The sequence below is a fragment of the Tetrao urogallus genome (assembly GCF_951394365.1).
Source record: "Tetrao urogallus genome assembly, chromosome: 8".
In the NCBI taxonomy this organism is placed as follows: Eukaryota; Metazoa; Chordata; class Aves; order Galliformes; family Phasianidae; genus Tetrao; species Tetrao urogallus.
In genome coordinates, this window is record NC_136821.1 from 23,520,888 (window position 1) to 23,545,109 (window position 24,222).

The 24,222-nt window shown below is 41.9% G+C and overlaps 2 protein-coding genes across 2 annotated transcripts; one reads left to right on the forward strand and one right to left on the reverse strand.

Annotated features, from left to right (window-relative positions):
- Positions 1-2,824: 2,824 nt before the first annotated feature.
- On the reverse strand, positions 2,825-8,279 carry LOC306949426 (alpha-aspartyl dipeptidase-like; the record flags this gene model as incomplete). The annotated part of the gene is made up of 8 exons (XM_079539299.1): positions 2,825-2,897; positions 3,374-3,456; positions 4,330-4,389; positions 5,252-5,425; positions 6,503-6,582; positions 7,145-7,219; positions 8,011-8,099; positions 8,179-8,279. 8 exons carry the CDS (start codon positions 8,277-8,279, stop codon positions 2,825-2,827), a joined length of 735 nt encoding a protein of 244 aa, XP_079395425.1.
- A 102-nt stretch (positions 8,280-8,381) lies between these two features.
- On the forward strand, positions 8,382-20,679 carry CYP20A1 (cytochrome P450 family 20 subfamily A member 1; the record flags this gene model as incomplete). Its single annotated transcript, XM_079539013.1, has 13 exons — positions 8,382-8,453; positions 8,947-8,996; positions 9,084-9,250; positions 11,201-11,346; positions 12,010-12,177; positions 12,864-12,942; positions 14,000-14,115; positions 14,520-14,574; positions 15,929-16,049; positions 17,524-17,635; positions 18,283-18,347; positions 20,288-20,377; positions 20,529-20,679. The coding sequence occupies 13 exons, from the start codon at positions 8,382-8,384 to the stop codon at positions 20,677-20,679; spliced, it is 1,392 nt and encodes a 463-aa protein (XP_079395139.1).
- Positions 20,680-24,222: the final 3,543 nt, after the last annotated feature.

Below are 24,222 nucleotides of genomic sequence, written 5' to 3' on the forward strand. Positions count from 1 at the left end.
AGTTGGCTTGTAATTCTTGATACTATTTCTAGTATTTTACCTATAGTGAAGAATCTTGTCTAGCCTTGGCAGTTTTTATACTATACCAGCATTCAGAAAGTGAAATGTTTGCAGTTCAAGATAGCATCAGACTTAGATGAATTATACCACATCAATATACTTATCTACTACTCTGTCATAGAGTCATAGACTATCATGAAACTGTATCTTCTGTCATCCATGTACCTTACCAACACCAGCACAAAATGATAATCTCAGTCTTAAATTAACTGCATTTTTCTTGCATATAAATATATAGCCTAATACCCTAAGGCCTGAGCTAATAAATATTGCTAGATAAAAACCACTGTGTAGGGTCACATTTAATTTGGTGGGAATTTAAGCATGTACTTCGGTGCTTTTGCAAATGGGCTCTTTATGCCTTTTGGTTTAAAACCTATGTAGTATTCAGTGATAAATGTGACACTGTTAGTAATCAGTTGCCTATGAAGTTCCTGCTAAGGAGTGACTTAAGCTGTGCAAATGTATACACTCTAGTTACTAGCATATATTACCAAAATCTCCAGAAAGTATTAGATGGTTGAAGACAGTTCTTAAATGAGATATACCACAAAGTGCTACACTTCTGCAGACTTTCTGTTTTCATTCACTGAACTTGATCATTGTTTTTGTGAATAGTCAGCCAGATTTGGTGCTGTAATAGGTAACAGCACAGCAACTACAATGAAGCTAATGAAGAGACTTTAATACAACAGCTTGTATTAACTTGCTTTGCTTTAAAATTGTGCGTGTTTGTTTGGCTAAGTCTAAGCAGATGCAGGCAGTGATACAAGAGGTACATCTTCCTTTTGGGGAGAGAGAAATTTTGTGCAATCTCATGTATGTAGGTTCGTTATATACCAATGCCAGACTTAACCAAAGTGTTTGGAAGATGCCTTTCTTTCCATCCCAGGGAACAAATTTCTTGTTATTATAGCTCTTGTTAATGCATACTTGTAAAAGAAAGCCAGCTTCTACAGTTAACAATCAGTAGAACACCATCTCCTCCTTCAGTACTATAGTTATCAGAATGCAGAAAGGCCTCTGAGTGGCAGCACAGCATCATTCAGTTTACTTTTCAGTCAGCTGTATTATTCGTTTTACTGAAGTCTTGAACACTCTACAGGTGTGCTTGTACTGTTTAATCAAAGACAGTCTCAGTTTTTGTCTAAAAGACAGTCCAGTTTTTGCTCACCTTTTTGTTGTGCATCACTGGAAGAATACTGATGTTTTTAGTTACTGTTTACCAAAATGACTCAAATAGAAAGAGTTCCTCCAGTTGTGTGTGCTTTCTATTTTCGTTTGATGGAATTGGGTAACTTGGAAAGTAATTCCAGACCTTCCAGGTCTGTGACTAGGCTCTGTGCAGAGACTGTTGTAACTAATTTCTGGTCCCGAAAGCATGATTGTCAGTGCAGATTATGGTTTAATGCTGCTAAGGTGTCTTAAGATGGAAAGACAAAACATCTAGCCTTGTGTACCGCAAATCTAAATGAAGTTAGAAACCATTTATTGATTTAATTTCCTATCTAGTCAGCATTTTCTCATGAGAGAGACTTTTTTTTTGCTTTGCAGTAACTGTTTATTTTAAACTTAAATGTGTACCTGGTAATACTGCTTTAGTTGTATGCAGCTGTCATCTATTAAAGAAAGCCATGAGGAGGAAAAAAAAAAAACAAACCAAAACAACAAAGCAAGGAAAATTTGCTACACGTGTCCTGATCCAACCTTTAGCTATGCAGGAGCATCTTAATGTAAGATTAGGCAAATGCTGCTTTTAGACTTACCTCTCATTGGTCAGTCTTCTGTTGGAAGTTTTGCTGCTACTCAAAGTTTCTTTGATGAAATTCAGTAAGAAATTATTCGATATCTTCAGCATTTGTTTAAATTTATAAAGCTAACAAGGCAGTGCAAAGGCCTTATTTAGAGCAACAGTTAATAATGTCTTCTGACTCTTACATATTGTGCAATTGTGGTTACAAATGAATTTTTAAATGCCAAAAAATGCCTTTTCTTTAAAAAAAAAAAAAAAAAAGTTAAATGTTAGGTCTGAGGAGTATTAAGTATGTACTTTTGAAAATGAGCCTTCAGGCACTGTAACAAACTTGCTGTTAGTCTTCTGTGCAATATCTCTTTCCCTTCTGGGTGCTTTAAGTGTATACTGTATGTCTTATTTCGGTTTGATCAATATGTTTTGAGAGTGTGTATATTAGCTAATGATGGAATTTTTTTTCTGTACAGCATGGTGGAAGATGTTTTAAAATTTTGCACTTTTCTAGGATTTGTGAGTTTGTAACCTAACAATTTTTAACATGCACAATTTTGTACATAATTAGCACTGTATATATTTAAAATGAGTATGATGCCAATAAAAATAACTGAATGCAAAAGTTCTCACTTTATTAATTCTGCAAAAATGAAGCTAATGCTGTAAGAGGACACTAAATGAACAATTGCTTTATTACACAGGGAAAACAAGGCAGAAGAAAGAGCTGACTCTTAATTGTGTTAAGGTAACTTTCTTTGAGAGAGGAATCAAAGTGGAGATGTGAACATACAGAACTTTTCAGAGTAAGAGTACTCTTCTATTCTTATTCAAGCATTTCAATAAAGCATGTCTTTGCTGGGAAGGAGAGATTGTCTGAGAAGTGAGCAGGGTGGCAAAGAAGAGCCTAGTAATGCATATTTAGTTTTATTTATAAAGTTAAGGCTGTCTACCCACTCTTGTACTGCAAGCATTTCTTCCATTCTTCACGTGCTGACTTTTGCTGTAGAATATGCAAGGCTATTGGAAATTGCTGTCAATCAGCAAGAAACTGAAATCTGTTCCAGGCTCATGTTCAGTTGGTTTCTTACCCCTGTAAACAAAATAAACCATGCTGTAAGCTTGAACAGCAGCTAGGTCTACTGATCTTCCATTTGTTATTAGGGACAGAACAAGGATCTTCTGCTTGGTATTAGGGATAGAACAAGGTTCCCTTCCTTGTATTCATCATGAGATATACATTTTAGACTTCTCAGTAATGTTCATACAACTAACGGCCTGAATTCTCTTGTTCTAGAGTACATTAGGACCAAAGTGGCATTCCCCAGCCTTGAGTACAGAGCCCAGCTGGAGTACTGGGACGCTCAAGGTGAATGGTGGCTATAGCTTAGAAACATAGGTGTTGTCATACTAACTGCTTTTTTGGATCACTAATCAGTATTCGTGTTTCTTCTGAACAGAAATGGAAGCAAAGTGTTAAGTGACTTGAGTAATGAGGAAGAGGCAGTGTGTACCAGGAGTCTAACCAAGTCTCTCTCTCTTTCACTCAAATTCAAATGAAGCATTTACCTCAAAAAAAGCCTTGCTCCTGTCACTCCTTGCAAGGTGGCTTTGTCTCCTTCCACAAGCAGCATTGCACCTTCCCGCAAGCCCTAATATAGGTTTAAAAAAAACCTTTAATTAAAAAATAAAAAATAAATAAAAAAATTAAAAATAAAAAAACCTTTATTTCTTTACAATCTGTTTGAGAGGCTAGAGCACTTTTCCCGTTAGGCCAGTTTTAAGTGCAGTGCTTCATGACTATTACTTGCTTATTTTTAACAAAGATACAAAGACAAAGGTGAGTTATCTTGTTTTAGAAGCCAGTTTTCCCGTTTATTTGATAGCCTTTTGAAGAAGGCTATACAAACCACTAAGGAGAAAAACAAAACCAAACTTAAATATACATTCCACAATTACTTCTGCTACTGCTACTCTTAGATCCGGTTTTGTTGAAGCAACAGTAACCCAAGTTTATCCTCCCTGTCCCTACACCAGCTTTGAGTTTGAAACTTGGTTCCTGGCTTCCCAGACATACTGCTACTACAAACGTATTGAATTGTATTACTTACTGAATGGGCAAACGAAGATACCTCCAGAGATTAAAACAACATTTAAGGTAAGAATATGTCAAAAAAATGAAGGGCAGGTATCTTACCCATCTGCATGCTTACTACCAGCAACATACAATGTATGCCTGGCAACCAGTGACTGGGACAGATTGGAGCTGTCTAAAATCCTAGGGCTTGGCAACAGGGCTTCAAGCATCTAACAGCCCGAAAGCATTTTACTTGTTATAATCCATTTTCTAAAAGTGAGAAAATCAAAGGCTGTAGTTGTTTAGCAGGACTACAACTAACCTTCCCTGCTGCAGTTCTGGAGAGCTTGTTAGGAACAGGGTTTCACACTGAAAGCTAGCAAGGACAAACTTTAAAATGCTTACCATGCTACAGACATAACCTTCCTTACTGGAAACTACAACTCACCAGAACTGGAGGGGTGTTTGGTTCTTCATGATATTGGCGAATTCTTTCCTCTCTTGTTTCCTGCAATAACAAGTGTAGATTTAGCTGCCCAGAGAGTGAAGTAGAACTTGGAGCCATTCAAGTAGTATAATGTTGAACAGCATCTTAACATTAAACAAAGCAGGCATTCCCATCGGAAAGAATGTTTTGATTAGACTAACGTATTGACAAAAGTGGCAGGATTGGCTTTAGTAAATAGATTTACCCTTGATCACTAGCAGCAATTGCTGTAGGTTGATCACATAGAATCTGCCTGGTCCCAAGCCTGAAAACATGCTTCCAGCCAATTTTTTTATTTTTTTTTATTTTTCTCAAATGTTCTTTATGTGCTCACTCAAAATAAGAGATGATGAAGATGGTGAAAGCAGATGTATGCGCTGCCTTGTTTGTGAAAGATGATAGCCATAGATTTCTACTAATTATCTGTTTGTTTCATCTCGAGTAGGAATTATCTGAAGAATTTCCTTCTCTGAATGGCTCTGCCACGTTTCCTGAGTGCTACTGCTTTTGAACCGAGTAATGGTAGTTAAGGAAATCAAACCAGGAGGATTTGTCGGTAAGGAAACGTAGGAATACAGCAGGCATTGGTACAGCACAGAGCTTCTACAATCCTCTCAGTAAAACAGCAAGTTATTTACAGGGAAAGACTGAAGACTGATGCCTTATCTAGAGACAAGCAAGTAGGTTTCACCTTAATGCTGCGTTGCCAGCTCCCCTTCCTACTCAAAAGCTTTAGGAGGGATTAAAGTCTTATTGCCTCTTTGGCATTTCCATCTGACCTAGGGAACAGTTGTTAGTCAATGTCTAGCTTTGTAAGCCCTTGCACATGCATGCTATTGTTAAACCTTGGCACTCTGTGTTAACTCTGGCATGCTTTACTTACGCCCATGTGAGTGCTTTTAACATCTGGATCCAGGTAGTGAGGGTTAATGTTAAAAGGAACTAAACCTAGGGCTTGCAGGGAAGGTGGATAAACAATTGGCATATCATTGGTAGTGTTGATGCTGACAGTAGCAACGTTAGTTCCTGCACTGGATCCCATGTAAGGAATCCCATCCTGAAAGACAAAAGCAATGATTAGTATGCAGTATCACAATTGACAACTGCATGTTATAGCATCTGCTGTCAAAATTGGAGACTCAACAGCAAAGTCAGACATCTAGCTCATTTTGCTGCTAATTTTACAGGTGAAAAGCAGAAATACAAGAGCTCAGGGTTTGCGGTGGGCAGCAGTTTATGCATATAATGGTTGTCAGAGAGCCAACTATTGGATGTCACTATAGGCATTAGGCTTTGCTATTAAGAGAGGAGACTTATCTACATTACAGTTGTAGAAAATATCTGAAACAGGTGAACTATCTGCTCTTTAGGAAATCAGATCTGAAGCCAAGAACCATTCTGACACACCAGAAATTTGTATATTAAGATGGCCTACCTGACCTTTCTTCTTGTCAGCTGGCCTTTTTAAACATAAAATGGTTTGCATAAATTTGTCTGAAGTTACAGTTCCACAATACTGGGGGAACACTTTGCTTTGGTCTTTCTCCACAGATGGTCTATTTTTGCTGTGCCTTACGAGATTAACCAAGCCAGAATGGCTGCTGATAGGAGGGGGCTCAATGATGCTCATACGTTGTGATTTTAGATAAAGGAAATACCAAAGGTGAATACTTTCTTTTTTCTTTACTCTATAAAAGGCACATGTAGATCCAATTCTACACTTGGTTTATCATTAGGCAATGTGAAGCTTGAACACATCTCTATCAAGCCACAAAGTAGACAAGCTGAGAAACAGGGTTTCTGACCAATGGTTGAGTCCCACAGTGCTCTTCATTGGTGTATGTTGAGGGGCTTACTTCTGTATACAGAGCATAGCATAGCATTGTACATCCCAAGGTCTTGCAGTTCTAAATCTGGGAAACTGCTGTAGAAGGAAAATTTCTGACCCTACGCTTTTCAGGATTCCATGACTAACAGAAGCTTCATTTGGGCACAGATTTCAGTTCACCGGCTTGCATGAAATGCCTTCTATTTAAGTACATTAGAAACAAAGATGTAGAATCTACTTGTATTTCTTTGAACAAACGCTTATTTGTTTGTCATTTAGCCTCAGCCAAAGTCATCTAGTTGTTACCTCAAGAACTCGTTTCCTGATCTCTTGTATCAGTCTGTTGTCATAGAGAGCTTTCAGGAGACGGAATGTATTGCCACCTCCTGCAGAAAAAGTATCCAACTTATTTAACATGCTTTACTCTAAATTTTACATAGGTGCCACTACAGACTTGCCAGACTCAGATCAGTTCAGGACAATATTCTGCTTTCAGCAGCAGTAAAACCAGAAGCTTTGGAGAAATGCTTATTTGGCAGGCCATGGGCTTGTGCCCTAACTCCCCTTCCTAACACTGATGCTGGCTATTTGTCAGCAAATAGTACTCTAATACCCTGGAGTATATTAGGACTACTCAGTCCAACCACAGTAGGCCTCGCTCCTCTTAGTCCTGAAAAAGTGATAATTCATCTAAAATCATGTCTTTAATGTTGAAGGGCTGTTTAAGTGAGTAATTTAAAACTTACTAGAGAAGCAGTTGCATTGATTAAGTCCCACCTACTTCCATTCCCACCATTAAATTCAGGGTCTTAATGTTCACAAAATACTATTTTCCGCAGCTTCTAATAGTAAGGCAGGACTTTTCTTTTCTCTGTGCTGTCAGTACTACAACAGACTAATACAGTGTCTTATGTAAACCTTCTTTAGGAAGCAAGAAGTAAGACTTACCAATGAATATTGCTTCAGATTTTCTTACAGCTTCCACTGGATCACAAGATTCATGAATGCTGTCCAGCTCATAACCTTAAATTAGAAGTTATTTACCTTTGCCGCTTCACTTGGGAGGAAGAATGTACATTCGGTGCTTCCCTCCTGTTACTTCCCACCCCGCTTCAAGCCAAATGTCTCACAGTAAAACCAGGGGAATCTTAAGGGCTACTACAAGGTATAATGTGTACCCTCCATTAGTGTAGGGCTTCTGTATCCCCAGCCACACCAAAACCAATGTTAGCTTTATGGAGATGGTGCTCAGCATCACAAAAAGCAGAGCACTTTGCTCAGAAGGGGCTAGCTCAGTGCAAACTGCTAACTCAAAAAAGAGAGGAACACTGCTACTGTTCAGCTTGGACATGGAACTTAGTGGGCTGTGCCATCAGTATTCTGATTTGAACCTATTTTTTATAATGGCTAAAATGTTTGGCTTTGACAGGTTTGCTCTGCTCGGTTCACTGCATGTAGTAAGGGCCAGGAAACCCAGATGGGCATTTGACAGCAACAGTCTTCCTGCACAATGAGGAGTGGTGTGACACCCAAGGATGTGAGTACTGGTTGTTACTGGGGTAACGGGTCCAAGGTTATCCTGAGCAGTGCAGATAAGAGGCAGTTACTGCAATAGACCAGTCTGGAAAAATCTTTGCTCAAGGCTCACTGCAAAAAACTTCCTCTCCGAAGGCGTTAGAAGCGTTTGCAACACGATTTTTGCAGAGGCCTCTTGGGCGTCCCCTCCGATGCCGCAGCCCGCCTTCCCCCCGCGGACAGAACCGAGGCGGGGTGCCCCGGGGCGGCTCGGGCCCGCGCCTCAGGGCCCGCCTTACCCAAACTCGCGAACTTCTCCCTGGCGGTGCGGGCGTAGGCGTCCCGGTCGTGCAGCGCGTAGGGCACGAAGAGCACCCGCTTCACCTTCCTGGGGAGAGAGAGAAGGGAAAGTGCGCTGGAGCCCGGCGGGGCGCGGCCCGGGCCCCCCCCCCCCACGCGGCACTTACTCCCCGAGGAAGCTCTGGATGTGCTGCTGGCAGTGGCCCAGGTACCCCCCTCCGTGCAGGGTGGAGTTGGAGACCAGCAGCAGGCGCCGTGGGCAGCCCATGCCCGCCCGCGTTCGCGGCCCGGCCCGCCCCTTCCTGCCCCGCCGCGAGGCCGCGGGGTGGGGCCGAGCTGTCGCTGCCGCCCGGCCCGGTCCGGCCCCGCCATGCTGGACTTCGCGATCTTTGCCGTCACCTTCCTGCTCATCCTCGTGGGCGCCGTGCTCTATCTCTACCCGGTAATGGCGGCGGGGCCGAGCGGCCCGACTCCCGCTGCAGGGAGCGAGTGCCCGCGGGCTCTGTCGCCCGCGCTGCTGCCGGGGCTGCAGCGGGGCCGCACAGGGCTGCGCTCCGTGCTGGGGCGGCCGTGCCCCGCCTGTTCTGTGCCCCGATGAGCCCTTTTAGAAAGGCTGTACGCTTCGGCTTATGGTCTGCGTGTGCGCCGGTCCGTGGGCAAAATCCGGGTGTCGGAGCTACGCTGGAGTCTCCCGTTGAATCAGATGGTTAGAGCCTAGTTTGGCCTGTGGGACCAGGCACACGCTCACAGCTGATCAATTCTGTATAACTCGGCAGGTCTGAGGCCTGAGGATGCGCTTTGTCCAGCTCTGTTAAACGTTTGTGAATAGTGCAGAAGTATTGGTTTGGGAAATCTAGTTCTCCTGCTAGAAAGCTGTGAAACTTGCCTAAAATCTACATTTAGGAAGGCTGATAGGGTTTCCTTTTGCTATCTAGGCATCCAGACAGGCGTCAGGTATCCCTGGGCTGGCTCCAACTGATGACAAGTAAGTGCTTCCCATCTTAACATTGATTGGGTTCAGCCTTGGTGGTGGATGTTGCAAATGAGTAGATGGCTTCTTTGTGTTCCTCAGGGATGGCAACCTGCCAGACATTATTGCCAGCAGAAGTTTGCATGAGTTCTTGGTGAACCTTCATGAGAAATATGGCCCGCTGGTCTCCTTCTGGTTTGGAAGGCGCCTTGTCGTCAGCCTTGGCTCCATTGATCTCCTGAAACAACATGTGAACCCCAACCGTTCATGTAAGCATCATCTGCTTTGTCTTTGAGTCTGTTTGTTCTATATGGCCTTGCTGGGCATTATATATCAAAGGAAACAGAAAGAAAATGAAGCTTAGTTTGCAGCTGACATAGTGATTCAGATGTGTCTTTGGTACTGCTTATTGGAATTCAATATTGGTGACCAAGAGCTGCTGCTGCCCAGCAGCTATTGAGAAATTACTGTGCTTCTGCCTTCATCTGCTGCTTACAGGCAGATGTTTATGGGAAGTTCATGTTCGTTAATCACTGGAAGCAGCCAGTTGAAAATCCTATAGGGAATTGAGATATAATTTAAAAGCAACTTGGAATGCAATTTAAGATGGGGAGTTTTACTAAATTAAATCTGAAAAGAGCTGTGATTGTGATAGCTCCCTTACATGGCTCTGTGTGAAGTTTTTTAAAGCCTTATTTCAAGAAGTTCTTTAATTTTCATTTTTGTTTGAGTTGCAGAATTTTGTGCTGAAAACTTCTAATGATCTAGACTTGAAAGTAGTCAGTAGAGCTGGTAGCTGAACTGATCTTAGTCCTGTGAGAATGTTTTAATTTCTAGTGAAGCCTCTCAGGTAGATGTTCTACTTCTTAAGGTAATCACAAACAATAAGGTAGTTAGGTTATTGTTTAGGTTTAACCTGTGATTTTTGCAGTTTTCTTTCTCTCGTGTAGATATATGTGCTGCTTGCGTACTGCTGATCTGGTAGCACAAGCTCTTTTCAAGCACAGGAAGATAACAGCTATCAGTGTATGCTGGGTTGTGATGAATAAACTTCTTGTACATTTGCATAAACTTAAAAAACTGCTGATGCTCTGGGAAAGAAGTAGGAGTTAAAAATCAGCAAGAATCATTGGATAGTGGTTGCACTCCAGAAGGTGGAAGCTCACCCTGAAAGATTTGAATGCACTCAAGTGTAAGTGTGAGTATGTTTGAAGAAGGTTGAGTAGACATTCATTTTCTGAAAGCTCTGAGAAGTGGTGACAGGCCCTTGAGCAAACAAGTTGTCACAAACATACTGAAGTTGGGAGCGTACACAAATACTGGTGAAATGTTGTCTGCGCTTAAATGTAGGAAGCAACCAAGGCAGCTACAGACCAGTCTGGTCTCCTGTAGATACCAGCAGTTAAATATATTCATTTTAAAGTGTGGAGTGGGGAATGCGTTAAAATGTGGTCATGCTTCTTAGATAATCAGACTTCTAGATTAAAAAAAAAAAAAAAAAAAGCATAGAACTGTGTTTCTGGACAGTTGAAAGTGTGATACGTTTCACTAAGAGGAGTGCAAATGTAATCCTAGAGTTATTTTCAAGTCTAGCACAAAGTATGAAGTCTGTAGAAGTGCTTGGCAGGACAGAGCTCTGTCTCTGTGAGGGGTTTGTCCCTTGTGGGATCACTGATCTGCTGCCTCTGTAGAGAAATAGATGCTTTCCAAATACTGTAAAACAAGAGCGGAATTATGCAGAGGGCAGCTGAAGCAGTGCTGAGTTTGCAGCAGTGAATGTAGCAGTGGTGTAGGACTGTCAGTTTGCTAGGGATTGGGTGAGAAAAATATGGAGCTTGCTGCTGAGCTAGCAGTTTCCTTCATCCCTACCAGGAGAACATTGCAGTTTCTGCAGGTGATGGTGTTAAGCATTCTCCTGCCTCTCCACATGGCTCTGCTTGCTAGATTTGCTTTGTGGGCTTTACCATCAGTAGGGCATTGTATAATAACCCGCACAGGGGGAGCTGAGCACAGGATGGTACCCTGCCACAGGGAAGAATCTTTATGACATCCTAATCCATGTGGAGCAAGAGAAACTTAGCACCCGAAAGAGACCATTCCTGGTGAAGGAGCCATGCCTTGCTCACCTCCCAGAAGTAGCAGCACTCTATCGAAGAGCTGGCTGTTTTCATTGTGCCTGTGCAGAAGAGGCTTCTGAATGATGTTTTCTTTATTTTCAGCGGATCCCTTTGAGATGATGTTGAAATCCTTCTTGAGGTACCAGTCCAGCCTGAATGGAGATACAGGAGAAAGCCACCTGAGAAGAAAGCTGTATGAAAGTGCTGTGACAAAGTCCCTGCAAAGTAACTTGGCTCTCATCCAGAAGGTAACTTCCTCTTCTCCAGTGGAGAAACCCTATGTAGCTCACATAGGGAAGTTTAATGAGAATGATTACTAGGGTAAAGAAGCTGCATTCAAATTTATACTGGAATTTTAAGCTTGGGAGACAGAGAACAGCTTATGCCTGTTCAAGCACTGTGAGCATTTGGTTCCTGTAAGCTCCACTGGGCTGAGAGAAAGTTAGGTTTGGTGACGTTTTATGCTAAAATATCAGATGCAATTAAAGATCCTGGAGCATATGGTTTCTGGATTTATTTTACAAGACAGGAGGGAGGAGCAATGAACCAGCTGTTGGGACGACAGACAAGTGGAGAACTGTTCTATTGACTCAGTCCAGCAACTAGTCTTATTTTCTCAATATGGAGCTGCTCAGATTAAAGGGTTTAAGGTATTTTCTCTGACGGAGGGAACAGGAGATGGACAGGGCTGTCTTACACTGGGTGAACCATGGGCTCAGGCAGGATATATGAGGGCAGAATATTACTGTTCAAGTTAACAATGAAAGGAAACCCTTGAAAGTGTAGATGTACACCATGGCCTTGAAAGTGTGGTCTATCTGAGGAACTTAGGGTGGGAATGCATTCAGTTTGGGATATGTTTGGTAAATAGGCTATTGATGTTACTGTCAATTAATGGTTCCTTTCTTAAGTTGTCAGAAGAATTGCTAGCCAAATGGCTCTCCCTCCCTGAGGCTCAACATGTACCACTCTGCCAGCATATGCTGGGCTTTGCCATGAAGTCTGTTACCCAGACAGCTATGGGCAGCAGCTTTGAAGATGACCAGGAAGTCATTCGATTCCGCAGGCACCATGATGTAGTAAGTGTTACAAAGAGCCAGGAAGTTTCCTGTACTATTTGTTCAAGCCAACAGCTTGTGTCTGCATGTAGTTTAGTAAAGGACAGCACAAGCTATTGCTGGGGCTTTAACATTAAGCTAACATTAAGCTTTAAAACTTGAGGACTGTTGACTCAACTATCTGAAGCTAAAACTATCAGAAAGATCCTACTGGTCTTACTGTCGTTAGTCTTAAGCCAGGTATTTCTGAAGAACCAGCAGAAATTGGGATCCAGTGACAATTGAGATGTATTTGATCTACGTCAGTTAAAATCTCCAGAGAAGGCCAATGGAACTTCACATTTTCAGAGAACCTTTGAAGGCTCTGTAGCATTGTGGAGAGGGAAAACCTGAGGAAATCTGAAGCTGTGTTCACATTTGGGAACGTTAAGTCTGTTGGTGGTATGGTGGGAAAGAAGCGGGTTCCCTCTCAGGGTGGCCATGCCTTTTCCGTACAGTTGTAATTACAGGTTTTTCATTTCAACTCAGTTTCAGCTGTTATACATGTAAGAACTAGAATAAGGCATGATGTTCTGAAGAGGACACTAATTTCATTTTCAGAAGACAACTTCATTTTATATAATGTTTTCATTTTACTGAATAAAGCAGAATGAAGGAGTCCCTGCCTGTGGTGAGTGACAATGCTCTTCGCTCTGGCCTTCTTTCAGATCTGGTCAGAGATTGGGAAAGGTTTCTTGGATGGGTCCCTTGACAAAAGCACAACTAGGAAGAAGCTGTATGAAGATGGTAGGTTCTTCCCAAATCCAGTCTTCCTTCTACTTCACTTCTCCACTCTGATTAATGCTTAGGAACTATCAAGCATACGGAAGCACTTGATTTGCCTAGCTGTCTTGGCTTTTCTACAGTTTGTTGTTGTGCTGTAAGCTACCTGATGTGTCTTCTTTACTCTTGCAGAAGATTAAAATATATCATTGTTTAGTGATTCAGAGACAAGCCCGCCATTGTTGGTGTAGTTCTTGTGTCTTTGTGTGCTCGCTACCTGTTCTGTGTCATATTAACTTTTCACCTCTTGTAGGTAGGCAGCTGCTCTTAGGGAAGACCGATGTGTCATTTGGTCATAGTTAATAGTTTAAGCTTTTCAGTATTGACTAATAAGATCTTAAACCAGAGTAGCCTCTATCTAAAGCTAATAAATTAGTTCTAAATCCTGAATTTGTCTGAATTGGGCAACTTAAACCAGACAGCTAGCAGCATGTAGGTCCCTAACTCCCCCTAGTTCCCACAGTAGCCATCAGTAGCTCGTCATCCAGATATCTTGAGATGAGTGGAACCTTTGTGCCTATATCCTCCCACACTTGCCCCACTTATCTCTCCCTGTCTATGCCAACTCTTTAGCACCATCTTCCTCTGAAATCGTTTCTGTAGAGCTCCTGGCAAAAGGGAGACCATCAGTCAGCAGAGGTGCCTTAACGCTTGAGTAATTGTAACTCCACAGGCAATTCAAGTAGTGTTATCTGGCTTAAATATTGTGAGAGCTGGTTGAACACAGTACGTGATGGTTTAATGCTGATTGTTGTTTGACCTTCCTCTACATGGTTTCAGCTCACAGAGTACACGTCTTGGTTAGACCTGTAAAGTTGGCTTTTTATAGGCAATTGGTGATATTTCATTCCTACATTTTCATCTAAATTAGAAAAATCGCCTTCCAAATTTGATGCTAACAGGTTGCTTCTGTGAGTCCACCAAGGACAACTGTCTGAAAATCTGTTTGGGGAGATGGTTTCACTTCTCTGCAGCTCTCAGAGTGACCATGATTAAAATAATCATTTCTGTTTCTCCAAAGCTCTGAAAGAAATGGAATCTACCTTACGGAAAGTCATAAAGGAACGCCGAGGCAGATCATTCAACAGGCATGTCTTTATAGATACCTTGCTACAGGGGAACCTTAGTGACCAGCAGGTTTGTACAGATGTTGTGTCATCGCACGCTAATGGAGTTCTACTAGATTAGCATCTTATTATGTTGTAGCCTTTGGTTAAGCTTTGCATTTGAGTGAGATTCCTGACTAATGCAGTGTTCTCTCTGGCTCTTTTTCCAGTCCTGCCATGCTTAATTGAATTAGACCTTGGTAGCTTTCCTTGCCACTGTTTCATTGTTATTTTTGTAAACCAGAAGTGTGTTAGTATTAAGCATGTCTGAAGTGCTATTACAGTGGAAGTTCTGTAAGAGAGTTCAGTCTTACAGATGAATTTCCTGCTCTCTGTGCTAAAGAGATTTTGTAGGCTTGAGTGGAGGTTGTGCTGTGTCTTTCTAATCTTTGCATTTCATGGACTTCATTCTCTGAACTAGATTTTGTTTCCTAGATTTTGGAAGATACGATGATTTTCTCCTTGGCGGGATGCATTATTACTGCTAACTGTAAGTCATAAATAACTTTCTGTCCTCAGATTCAGCTGTCTAAAACTGACTGTGATGATGTGAGACTTAATCTCAGCTAATAAAAAGTGATATCCATCATTCTGTCTCTCCTGAGCTACAAACAAATAGAAGCAGGTAGTTTTACAGCACACTCAGTACAGCATCACAGCCAGTGAGTTGAAGCTGTGTTTGACAACCTTCTTAGCCTTTTGGTGAGCTTGTTGCTTTTTGCTTGGACCCTTAACCCCTGTCAAGTGATGCTAAATTTGATGAAAGAGCACCAAAAATTGCGAGTCTCAAAGACAGTGATGTACAATGGCTTCTGTTATGTGGGAAGGAAGTTAGAGCAGAGCCCTGAGGTGTGAGTGGCTGCTTTGAATTTCTGGGGGATGGGTATATTCCATATATGGACGAGTTCCTCTAGGGGCTACTTTGTTATTTATAAGGATTTTGAAAAAGAAGTAAATGGAAATATGACCTGAAGCTGTGTAAGATCTTTTATAATATGAAGATGGTTTGAACTTAACCCCCTGATTATCAGGTCCTGTATTTCAGTGAATGGGGCTGGGACTTCAATCAAAACCTTTCTGTTGCTACTGGATATTGAAAGATGTGGAAAGTAAATGTAAATGTGGCATCTCCATTAACACTATCCCTGAAGATTATCGTCTGCTCATGGGTTGCTGGATAGTGCTCATAAATAGAAGTGGTAGAAACCATCTTGTAGCTTTAGAGAAACTGCATCCTACACACTTATTTCTTAGGCAAGGTTTGTTTCTCGGTGTGCTGTTGAGGATATCTTCTGAGTATCTCACAAGATGGATGTAGAGGAGACAAGTGCTGGCCAATGTGCTGCAGAAAGCTGTACTGTTCTTCTCCTTGCCTGTCAGGAACCCAGACAGGGAATCTTGTGGTGTTGTGTTTGTGCTGAACAAACCAGCCTTTTAGCTGATTGATCTAATAACCCTGGTTTTCCAGAAGGGGTGATTGCTAGAGCATTACAGCCATTTCATGGACCAAAGGGCTGGGAAAAAGACATGCTTTGATTGCTTCTTTGCTGGATTGTGAGGTCTCGAATCCAGGGCTATGAGACTGGATGACTTAGTCTCCTACACAGCTTCCTAAGCTCTTCATAGCCCTAGAAAGAGAATTTAAGCTTGCAGAGTCTCTTGTTACAGTGGAGTTCAGCCTCTGCTTCTGACACTGAATATGGAATCAGTACAGTATATAAACAGAAGTCACCCTTGTCTGAGTCAGAAAAATAATGTTGCAAATACAGGAAGCAAAAAGGCTGAATACGGTTAGCAAAGGTTTGAATTTGCTGAATCCGGTGTTGTCTTGATTCCTTCCCCAGTGTGTACCTGGGCAGTCTATTTCCTGACAACATCAGAAGATGTACAGCAGAATCTCTACAAGGAGGTGGACCATGTTCTTGGGAAGGAACCAATTACACACGAGAAAATTGAGCAACTCAGGTGGGTCCCTGGTAAGGAAATGCAGAGGAAGGTTTTCTTGTGAAGTGGGAACCGGGGCTTCATGTGCCAGAGGCTGACGACCAGCCTATGCTGGATCAGAAGAAAGCATCCAAAAGCTACTATGTTTTTTGGAAGTGATCGAACACCAGGATGACTAGCAGCAGAAATAGGATCCACTGTAGGACTCCAAATAATGAGGAATGGGATGCTTTCTTCAAGTTATCTATTAGGAGGCCATTGAAGTTCGTTGACAGGGAAGAAAGCACAGAATTTGTGCCCTAGCTGCTTGAAAAACACTCTGTGCCAAGATAAAACCTGGAAAGTGTTTCTAATCAGCTACCAGAGAATCTGTCTTTACCAATGGAACTGAAGTCTTTTAAGGAGGAGGGGTAATTCAGAATAAAAGACTGAGAATACATTCTTCATCCTATTCTATGTCTCAAAGAATCAGGTTGGCGAAATTGAATGTGTGTTCAGTTTTGGGTTCACAGCAATAATGGTGAAAGCCTTGCATGGGATAGGGCTGCAAAAATGATGAATGGGAGCAGAAATTTACTCCTGATCTTGATTAAGCCACGCGGATGGAATGGGACAGAGAGCAGTGACTTCTCTCCCACGTATAAAGAAACAAAGAGAAAAAAAATTGGTGGCTAGCGATTTATTAACTCTAGGCTTAGGATTTCAGGAATAAAGTCACTGGGACCTGATGTTCTGTTTGATCTTTTTTTCAGGCTGTGGAGCAAGGATAAGAGTTAGCATTTTTATGGATGAGCAGATAACATTTGTGTTTTGTATAAGTGAAGTCCGCTCTGAGATGCTTTATCCCAAGGTTTCAGGGAGAATATGAGAAATCTCAGTTTCCTACTGATGCTTGCTTATAGCACACAATTAGGGTGGAAATGGTTATTTGAAGAAAGAAATTTGTTTTGCGTTCTGGTTTTCTGAGGATAGGAGTAACCAATAATTTTAATTGTAAGTTTAATGTGAGATGAATTTAGACAGAAAGCTTCGAAGAGTATTCTTTTTCAAGGGCTACAGAAGTAGGAGAGTGATTGGTGAATGGCGTGCCTCTATTTTTCGCACATCTGTTCATGTTCAGGGTGTGCTTTATATTGGGACTAGTGTTAAGATTTGAGTAAAGGAGTATATCCTGCTGCTTCCTGTATGAGTGAGAAATGCCGGAAAAGGCATGTTTACCCTTTCTAGCTGGGTTGGTTTGATTTACGGAAGAGGTGGGATGAGAGACATTTTGATGAACTGATAATGAGATTTAATGCTTATTGAAAAGATGCTGGGACTCTTTGTCAAATAAAAATTAAAAAAGAAAGCTCCTCAGCATTGCTGCAGAGACAGCTCCAGGAGCGGACTGGGGCCCTGGAAGGCAGTAGATGACCAAGCTCTCCTTTTCTAGCACAAGGACATGAACAAGCTTCTTTCTGGAAGAGTTAAATTGACCAAGCCTTATTGATTGCAGATATTGTCGGCAAGTCCTATGCGAGACAGTGCGGACAGCAAAGCTTACTCCCATTGCTGCACAGCTGCAGGAACTGGAAGGCAGAGTCGACCAACATACTGTCCCCAAAGAGGTAGGGCAGTACCAGGAGCACTAGGCCGTCCTGCTTTCCTGAAGGGAAATTTCCTTTTTCCTCTTCATCGTACTTCTTTCTCTAGAGGGGTGAGGGAGGAAGACGATTTCTTTTGACATGTTTAACCTGAGCAGATGATCTGTCATCTGAAAGTACTATTTAGTCAAAGTTTGTCATGCAGTTCCTTTATGGAATAGGCTCTGGGAATTTGTGCTCTCTTCCTGAGCAGGTTAGCTTCTGGTTCTGGGTCCACTGTGGATGAATAATCCTTTGAAGGGGTTTGTGGTCTCAGCTGTGCAAACAAGAGCATGGTTTCAGGCCTAATTGTATCACCTGTATTTCCCACATGAGAGTGGTACCTTCCATTGCAGAGAATAAAGAAGCATGCGCATACATACTAGCAAGAGTAGTGGAATGGGATCTGGCCCTCTCTAACTACCAAGATTTGCAGCATGGGTCTTAAGAAGTTAAAATCCTAGCATTTCATTATAGAAATCTGTAGGTGAAAATAACATATAAATGTTTGTAAATGACCTGTTAAAATGAGTGGTCCACAGAATAATTGTTGCCCTGCAGAGCCGTCCAGGTGTAGCTTAAATTGTGCGTTTTGTTCTGGTCTGACATATGTATCCTCATTTTTTTTGCAGACACTTGTACTTTATGCTCTTGGTGTGATGTTGCAGGATAGTTCATCTTGGCCATCACCATACAAGTATGTAGAATCAAGGCCTTTATTCTTTCTCAAATGAATTCCTTTCCTTTTTTTAATTAATATTATCTAGATAGATACAGATCTATAGAATTATAGACCTTCTTTTCCTTTTTTTAATTAGTATTCTATAGATCTTGTTTCCATGCTGCAGAGCCTGTCTAAGCAGATTTTGGAGATGAGAGGGAGTCCGTAAGAAAGTGGATTTGTGACAATCCTTGTCTCCTTGGACAGGAGTTCGGGGCAGTTCAAATCATGATCCTCCTAGACTTTTTGTGTGTGTGTATGTTAGAGGTTTACAAGTTTGTTTGTTTGTTTCCACACACACGCTGCTTAGGCAAATACCAGTAAATTCGTCTTAATGTTTTCTGTGACAGAGGGAGATTTAAATTTGAATGGTTTTGAATCACTGTCAGCATAAAACTATGAAAGGGAGGCAATGTCTGACAGAAATTCTGTGTTTTCAGAGTGAAGGAAATGCTGTCTCATTACTTTGTCTGTGGAACAAAGCTGGATCCAGGATAGTATATTGGAAGTTTAAAAAAAAAAAAAAGTTGTAGCTTACTGTGGCCTCTGGATGGCAAGTATTAATGTTAGTTTTGTTTACTTCACTTGGGCTGGAAAAAAAAAAAAGTGGGTCAGTTATTCTAGAGAGAGAAAAAAGAAGGCAGCTGAAATCTAGGAGAAGGAAGAAGCCCTTAGAATAGAGCTTGTTCTCTCCTTCATGCTCTTTCAAGCGTCAGGCATTGATGATCCGTCCTATGAACATCTTGGCAGGGATTGCCCAATAGGATGGGGCATGCACTGTGCTTAGGAGGGCTTCACTGGGGCAGCATGTAAAGATAGGTGAGCACTGCTGTGAACACTGTTTTCATTCCAAGGAGAAGGAGAGTTGAGGTTGTGATTGTATTTATGTGACAGAGATGGGAGATCTACGCTTTGAAGTCCTTTCACCTATCTACCTTACATATAACCTCTGTGTTTGTTTGCCTTTTTTTTTGTTCATTTGTTTGGCTGAACAGCTGTGATTTCCTCCCTCTTTCAGTATATGTGATTTGTCACTTCAGGGGAAATGTAAGCATGATATTGCTTTAACTGAGGGACAACATCCACATGACTTTTCATCTTAGTAGAAGCAGAGCTTGGATGTTTATACAAGAAGTCAAAGGCTTGAAGTACAAGCAGAAATATTTAGCAGAAAATGAAAGAGGACTGACTACCTTCAATCCATTATATTATATATTATATAATCCTGTTTGGTTTTTTTAAATTATTATTTTTCTGTAATAACTTATATTTAAATTGAATGGTATTTTATTGACCTCCTTTTGGTTAGTTGATTATGGGAACCTTGTTCTAACTTGTGCAAACCCTGGATAATAGTTTTCTTACAGCCTTCACCATACTAATGCTGGAAGCCACTTTTCTCACTTGAGTGAGTCACCAGCTTCCCTCCCCCAGCATATACACATACACCAGCTGCTTCAAGACAGGGGTGAGGGGCAAGGGAAAAAAAGGAAAATATTTTTGGAGGTGAGAGAGGGGGAGGAATGCAGAGAGACTGGTGGGATAGAGAGAGAAGATAAATCAGATTTGTGTGTGTGCCCCGGAGGGAAATGGAGGACATGTAGCAGCACCAGCTCACTTGTGTACTCGAGCTAAATACCCACTGCTAAGAGGTAAAGCGTACTGTTTCCAGCCCTGTATCACACTCGATTATTAAGCACTTTGACCAAAGTGGGACACAGCTGACCAACAGAGAACGTAGATGGAGTGGATGCACAGTCACCTTCCTATACCTGTGTGGAATTACCTAGTATAATTTAGAGAGAGGAGTGATGCTTTTTGCAGTTGAGTCATTGCCAGTTCCTTACGGTGATGTGTGTGTGACCATGAATGCAGAGGAAGGATTCTGTGCTCACTCAGTGTGTTGTCTTTTGTAGATTTGACCCAGAGAGATTCAATGAGGATTCAGCCATGACAAACCTCTCCGTGTTGGGTTTTTCAGGAAGCCAGGAGTGCCCGGAGTTGAGGTGAGCATTACAAAGCAGGGTTTTTTTGTGTTTCTGTGGTAGAGAGAAAAGGAGGTTGTTTCAGTGTATTTCAGTCCAAACAGGCAGTTGTTTTTTGACAGATTTACTTCATAGCAAGTTTTTTATTCTCTTTTCTTGCCTCCTTCCTCAGGTTTGCCTATATGGTGGCTACAGTTCTGTTGAGTGTCCTGGTGAGAAAACTGTACCTTCACCCAGTTAAAGGACAAGTCATGGAGACCAAATATGAGCTGGTAACCTCACCAAAGGAGGAAGCCTGGATAACGGTGTCTAAGAGAAGCTAAGAGCAAGCAAAACAAGGGTCTGAAAGTGCCAGCAGTGAAGTTCTGGGCAAGTGTCTTAAAGGCAGTCACGCTGGCAGCACAGTGACTCAGCCAAGGAATTTTAAATGCAGATTTTGTTACCTTCCACATTATTAACTGCATAGCCTTCTAGGGTAATTTTTTCTAATTCAACCAATAGTTGTATTAAAGTAGATGTAATCTGTATGCTTTTTTACACTTTTTGCCCAAAGGATTGCAAAGGAAGCAACAAAACCAAGCAGTGGTGTATCTATGAATTGTTTTGTGCCAGCTAGTCGAAGACTGGGCCTCTGGTTAGTCCAGCCCCTTCCTAACAGCAGGCAGATCTGGTGGGTAAGAGACTGTGCTGCAGGGCATGCTTCTTCATGGATCGCAAGTAGATAAGACCTTGAAGGCACAAGGACAAAACCTTTCTCTATATATAGGTATTTTTATTCAAAGTGTCTTTCCTTCCCTTGAGCTATAGCTATAACTGTCAAGAAGAGCAGATACATCTTGTGGGAAGTATGCGTGAGTGTGTGTGAGAGAAAAAGAAAGTGGGGTGAGAATTGCACCATCGGGTCTCATGCTACATATGTAATCTTCCTGTGCTGTAGGATTGCAAGAGGATGGATGGCTGAAAAATGCTAGTAAATGAGGAGGAATAAAATTGGTTTGGCCCCTGAGAAAGCAGAAGCATTAGTAATAACATAATGAAATGAAATAAAACCACAGAACAAAGCCCTGGGAAAGGGATTCTCCATCCTGACAGTTCGGAGAGCAGCGTCTAATCTAATCAGCATCAGAAATTGATGACAGGTGCTTGCAATTCATTCATCACTCGGTCAGCAATGAGATTGGTCATGCAAGTACTGGAAAGGAAGAGCGATGATTTTATAGGGCTCTGAATTAATGTTGTGCTTAATAAGTTAAAAGCCTTTCAAAGAACCGTCCTCCTCCTCCAGAACAAGTGCCAGCCAAAGCAGCATCACATGCCACTCATTCACGTGCTTTTCCCTGCTTCTTTCTTTCTCTCCTGACTGTAACAGATTTTTGAGCACCTTGCTGAATAGCTTTCAAGGCAGGGGCCTCTTACCCCTTAATCTTAGTACTAGTATTGCCATCTGACCTCTTCAGGTTATGTTTCTTCTACTTCCCATTTTGTATAGGATCACCCTTTATCTGGTCTTGATCTTTTCTCTGTAAATGTAACTTCTTTGTTAGCACCCTCCCCACCCAAACGCTGTGTTGTGTAGGTGAATTGTTACTCAGCCTGCAGCTGTGTATGCCTGAGCTGTTTTGCACAGCTACTGATGCACCCCACAGGGAGGTTCAGGGATGTGTAGCTTCCATTAGAGCTACTTTCTACTGCCTAAGCAAACAGCAGACACTTCACATAGGGACATGGATGTTTTATTTATCTGGGTAGTTGCAATCCCCAGTGCCATTCCCAAGTGCAAACACTGTTCCTTTCTCTGGCTCTTCTGGGTCAGGAAATCAGCTGCTCTTACAAAAATGTTTTGGCTGTTGGATTCCTGCCAAGTGCTGTTCTGAATGCAGTTCTGTCTGCTCTTGAAGGGTTAACATTTGGTGCCAGCCTCCGTGGGCACCAGACAAAGAAAATTCTGCTTTTGGGTTTAGTATGTCAGCTCTGCTTTTGGTGAAGCCATGGAGATTCAGATTCTCCCCCTGCAGCCCAACGTGTGTTGGGGGAACAGTAGGACATAGATGCTGTTGTGCTGTTTTTTGTCTGCTGGGCAGAAAAAGGAGGGTTGTGCAGTTCATCTTGCTGCCTGTCTTGCATTGATTTTTATAATGAACTGCAAAAAAGCTCTTGCTAATCTGACCTCCATTTAACTGAAGGTTGGTCGTTTCCCCAGATGGCAATTCGTGTTAGCCTTTGCTTCGCTGCTTATGCAAAAATGCCTAGTTTTCTTGAAGATTGCAGATGTTTTTTAGGCCTTGTGGAGAAATCTGCGTGATAAAGGATTTTACTTTAAAGCATCCCTAGTGTACAGAGGAAGCAAAATGGAGAGGAAAATAATGGTAGAATAGCCCTGCCCTGCTAAGAACCAGACTAGAAATAGCTGACTTGGTCACATAACAGATCTTGGCCACTCAATTTTCATAGAGCCATCTGGTAGGAATGAAGCTTTCAGACACCAGAAAAGCTTCCCAGGGGTGATGGTTCATACTTCTTTTAACAGTATTTCTCTGCCTTTCTGGACCTATATGAGCCAAGTGCCTTGCAGCAGTTGCAGGAATAAAAGGGAATAATTCCGTATAATTTGCTAAGAATTTTCAGTCTGTACAGGTATTGCATCCTAAAAGACAGTACTCAGTCTGGGCCATGTTTCCAAACATGCTACAGGAGTCTGTGGCTGACAGGAGAGAAGAACGTGGCCCAAAGTGGTGGATAAGGCCAATGATCAGTTTGTGTTTGCTCAAAACTGCTGCAGTCAAGAAAAGGCCCTGACTCATCATTTCAGGTTACGTTTTGAGCTTTGGAAGGAAGGAGAGAAGTGAGCATCTATCAGACGTTCCTTATTCATTGCTCAGAGTGACACCAAGGACATGGCCATATTGTTTGCTGCAGTCTGTAAGTTTCCATTCCACAATTTGTGACAATCATTTCCAACAGCCTAACTATCAAGGTAAAATGCACTGGTGATCAGCCAAACTGTAGCTCCTCCTATTGTACAACAAAGACCCTTCTTCCTATGGGAACGTTCATGGATCAGTTCTTTCTCATGGGTTTTTAGTATGTTCCAGCTGGAAGCTTGAAATATTGGTTTTGTTCCATTTCTCCCCTCACCCCTTGTCTCATGTCAAGTGGTACTTTTTTGGCCTCTTTTTCTAAGGAAGATGTAGTCAGATTTGCCTCTCACCCTACTTACGTCTGACCATTTTCTCCTTTTCTCCTCTTCCTACAAGAAGTAACTTCTAAGCCTTTGGATCAAATTAGCTGCATTTGTCAGGAATCGGGGTTTGAAATCTCAACAGAAATTTATAATATGCATACATATATAATACAGGGGACTTTTGCTTTTAGTGCTTCATATCTCTACATCAGAAAACTACTTCACAACTTCCTCTGGGTGGTTTTGAAGAGCATACAGCGAAGCTGTTATTTCATTCCTTGGACTATTACTGCAGAACAAGCTTTAACAGAAGGCTGCAAATTAATGTAAGGCAAGAGGCTAAATATATCTTGGTGCCTGTGCAACCTGCTGCTATCAGAAGTAGGCAGGCAGCACGGGTGCTGGGAGCAGTCAGGCCATTGCAAATTGACTCTCGTGGTTAACAAAGGTTTGTTAGCCTCATCTTGGTGGCAACTGGTTAAACAGTTAACGTAACTTTGTGGAGTGGACAGCTTGTTGAGCTAGCTTCCTACTGCCTCCAAAATAACCCTGAGTGGCGTTACATCTAGGTTTTAATTAACCTGGGCTGCATGTAGAGCTGTTATTGCAAAGTAGTAATATCTGTCTCCTTTTCCCAGCAGTTTAAGGACTTGCTGATAATGGCAGTGGCATGCAGTGTAGGGCT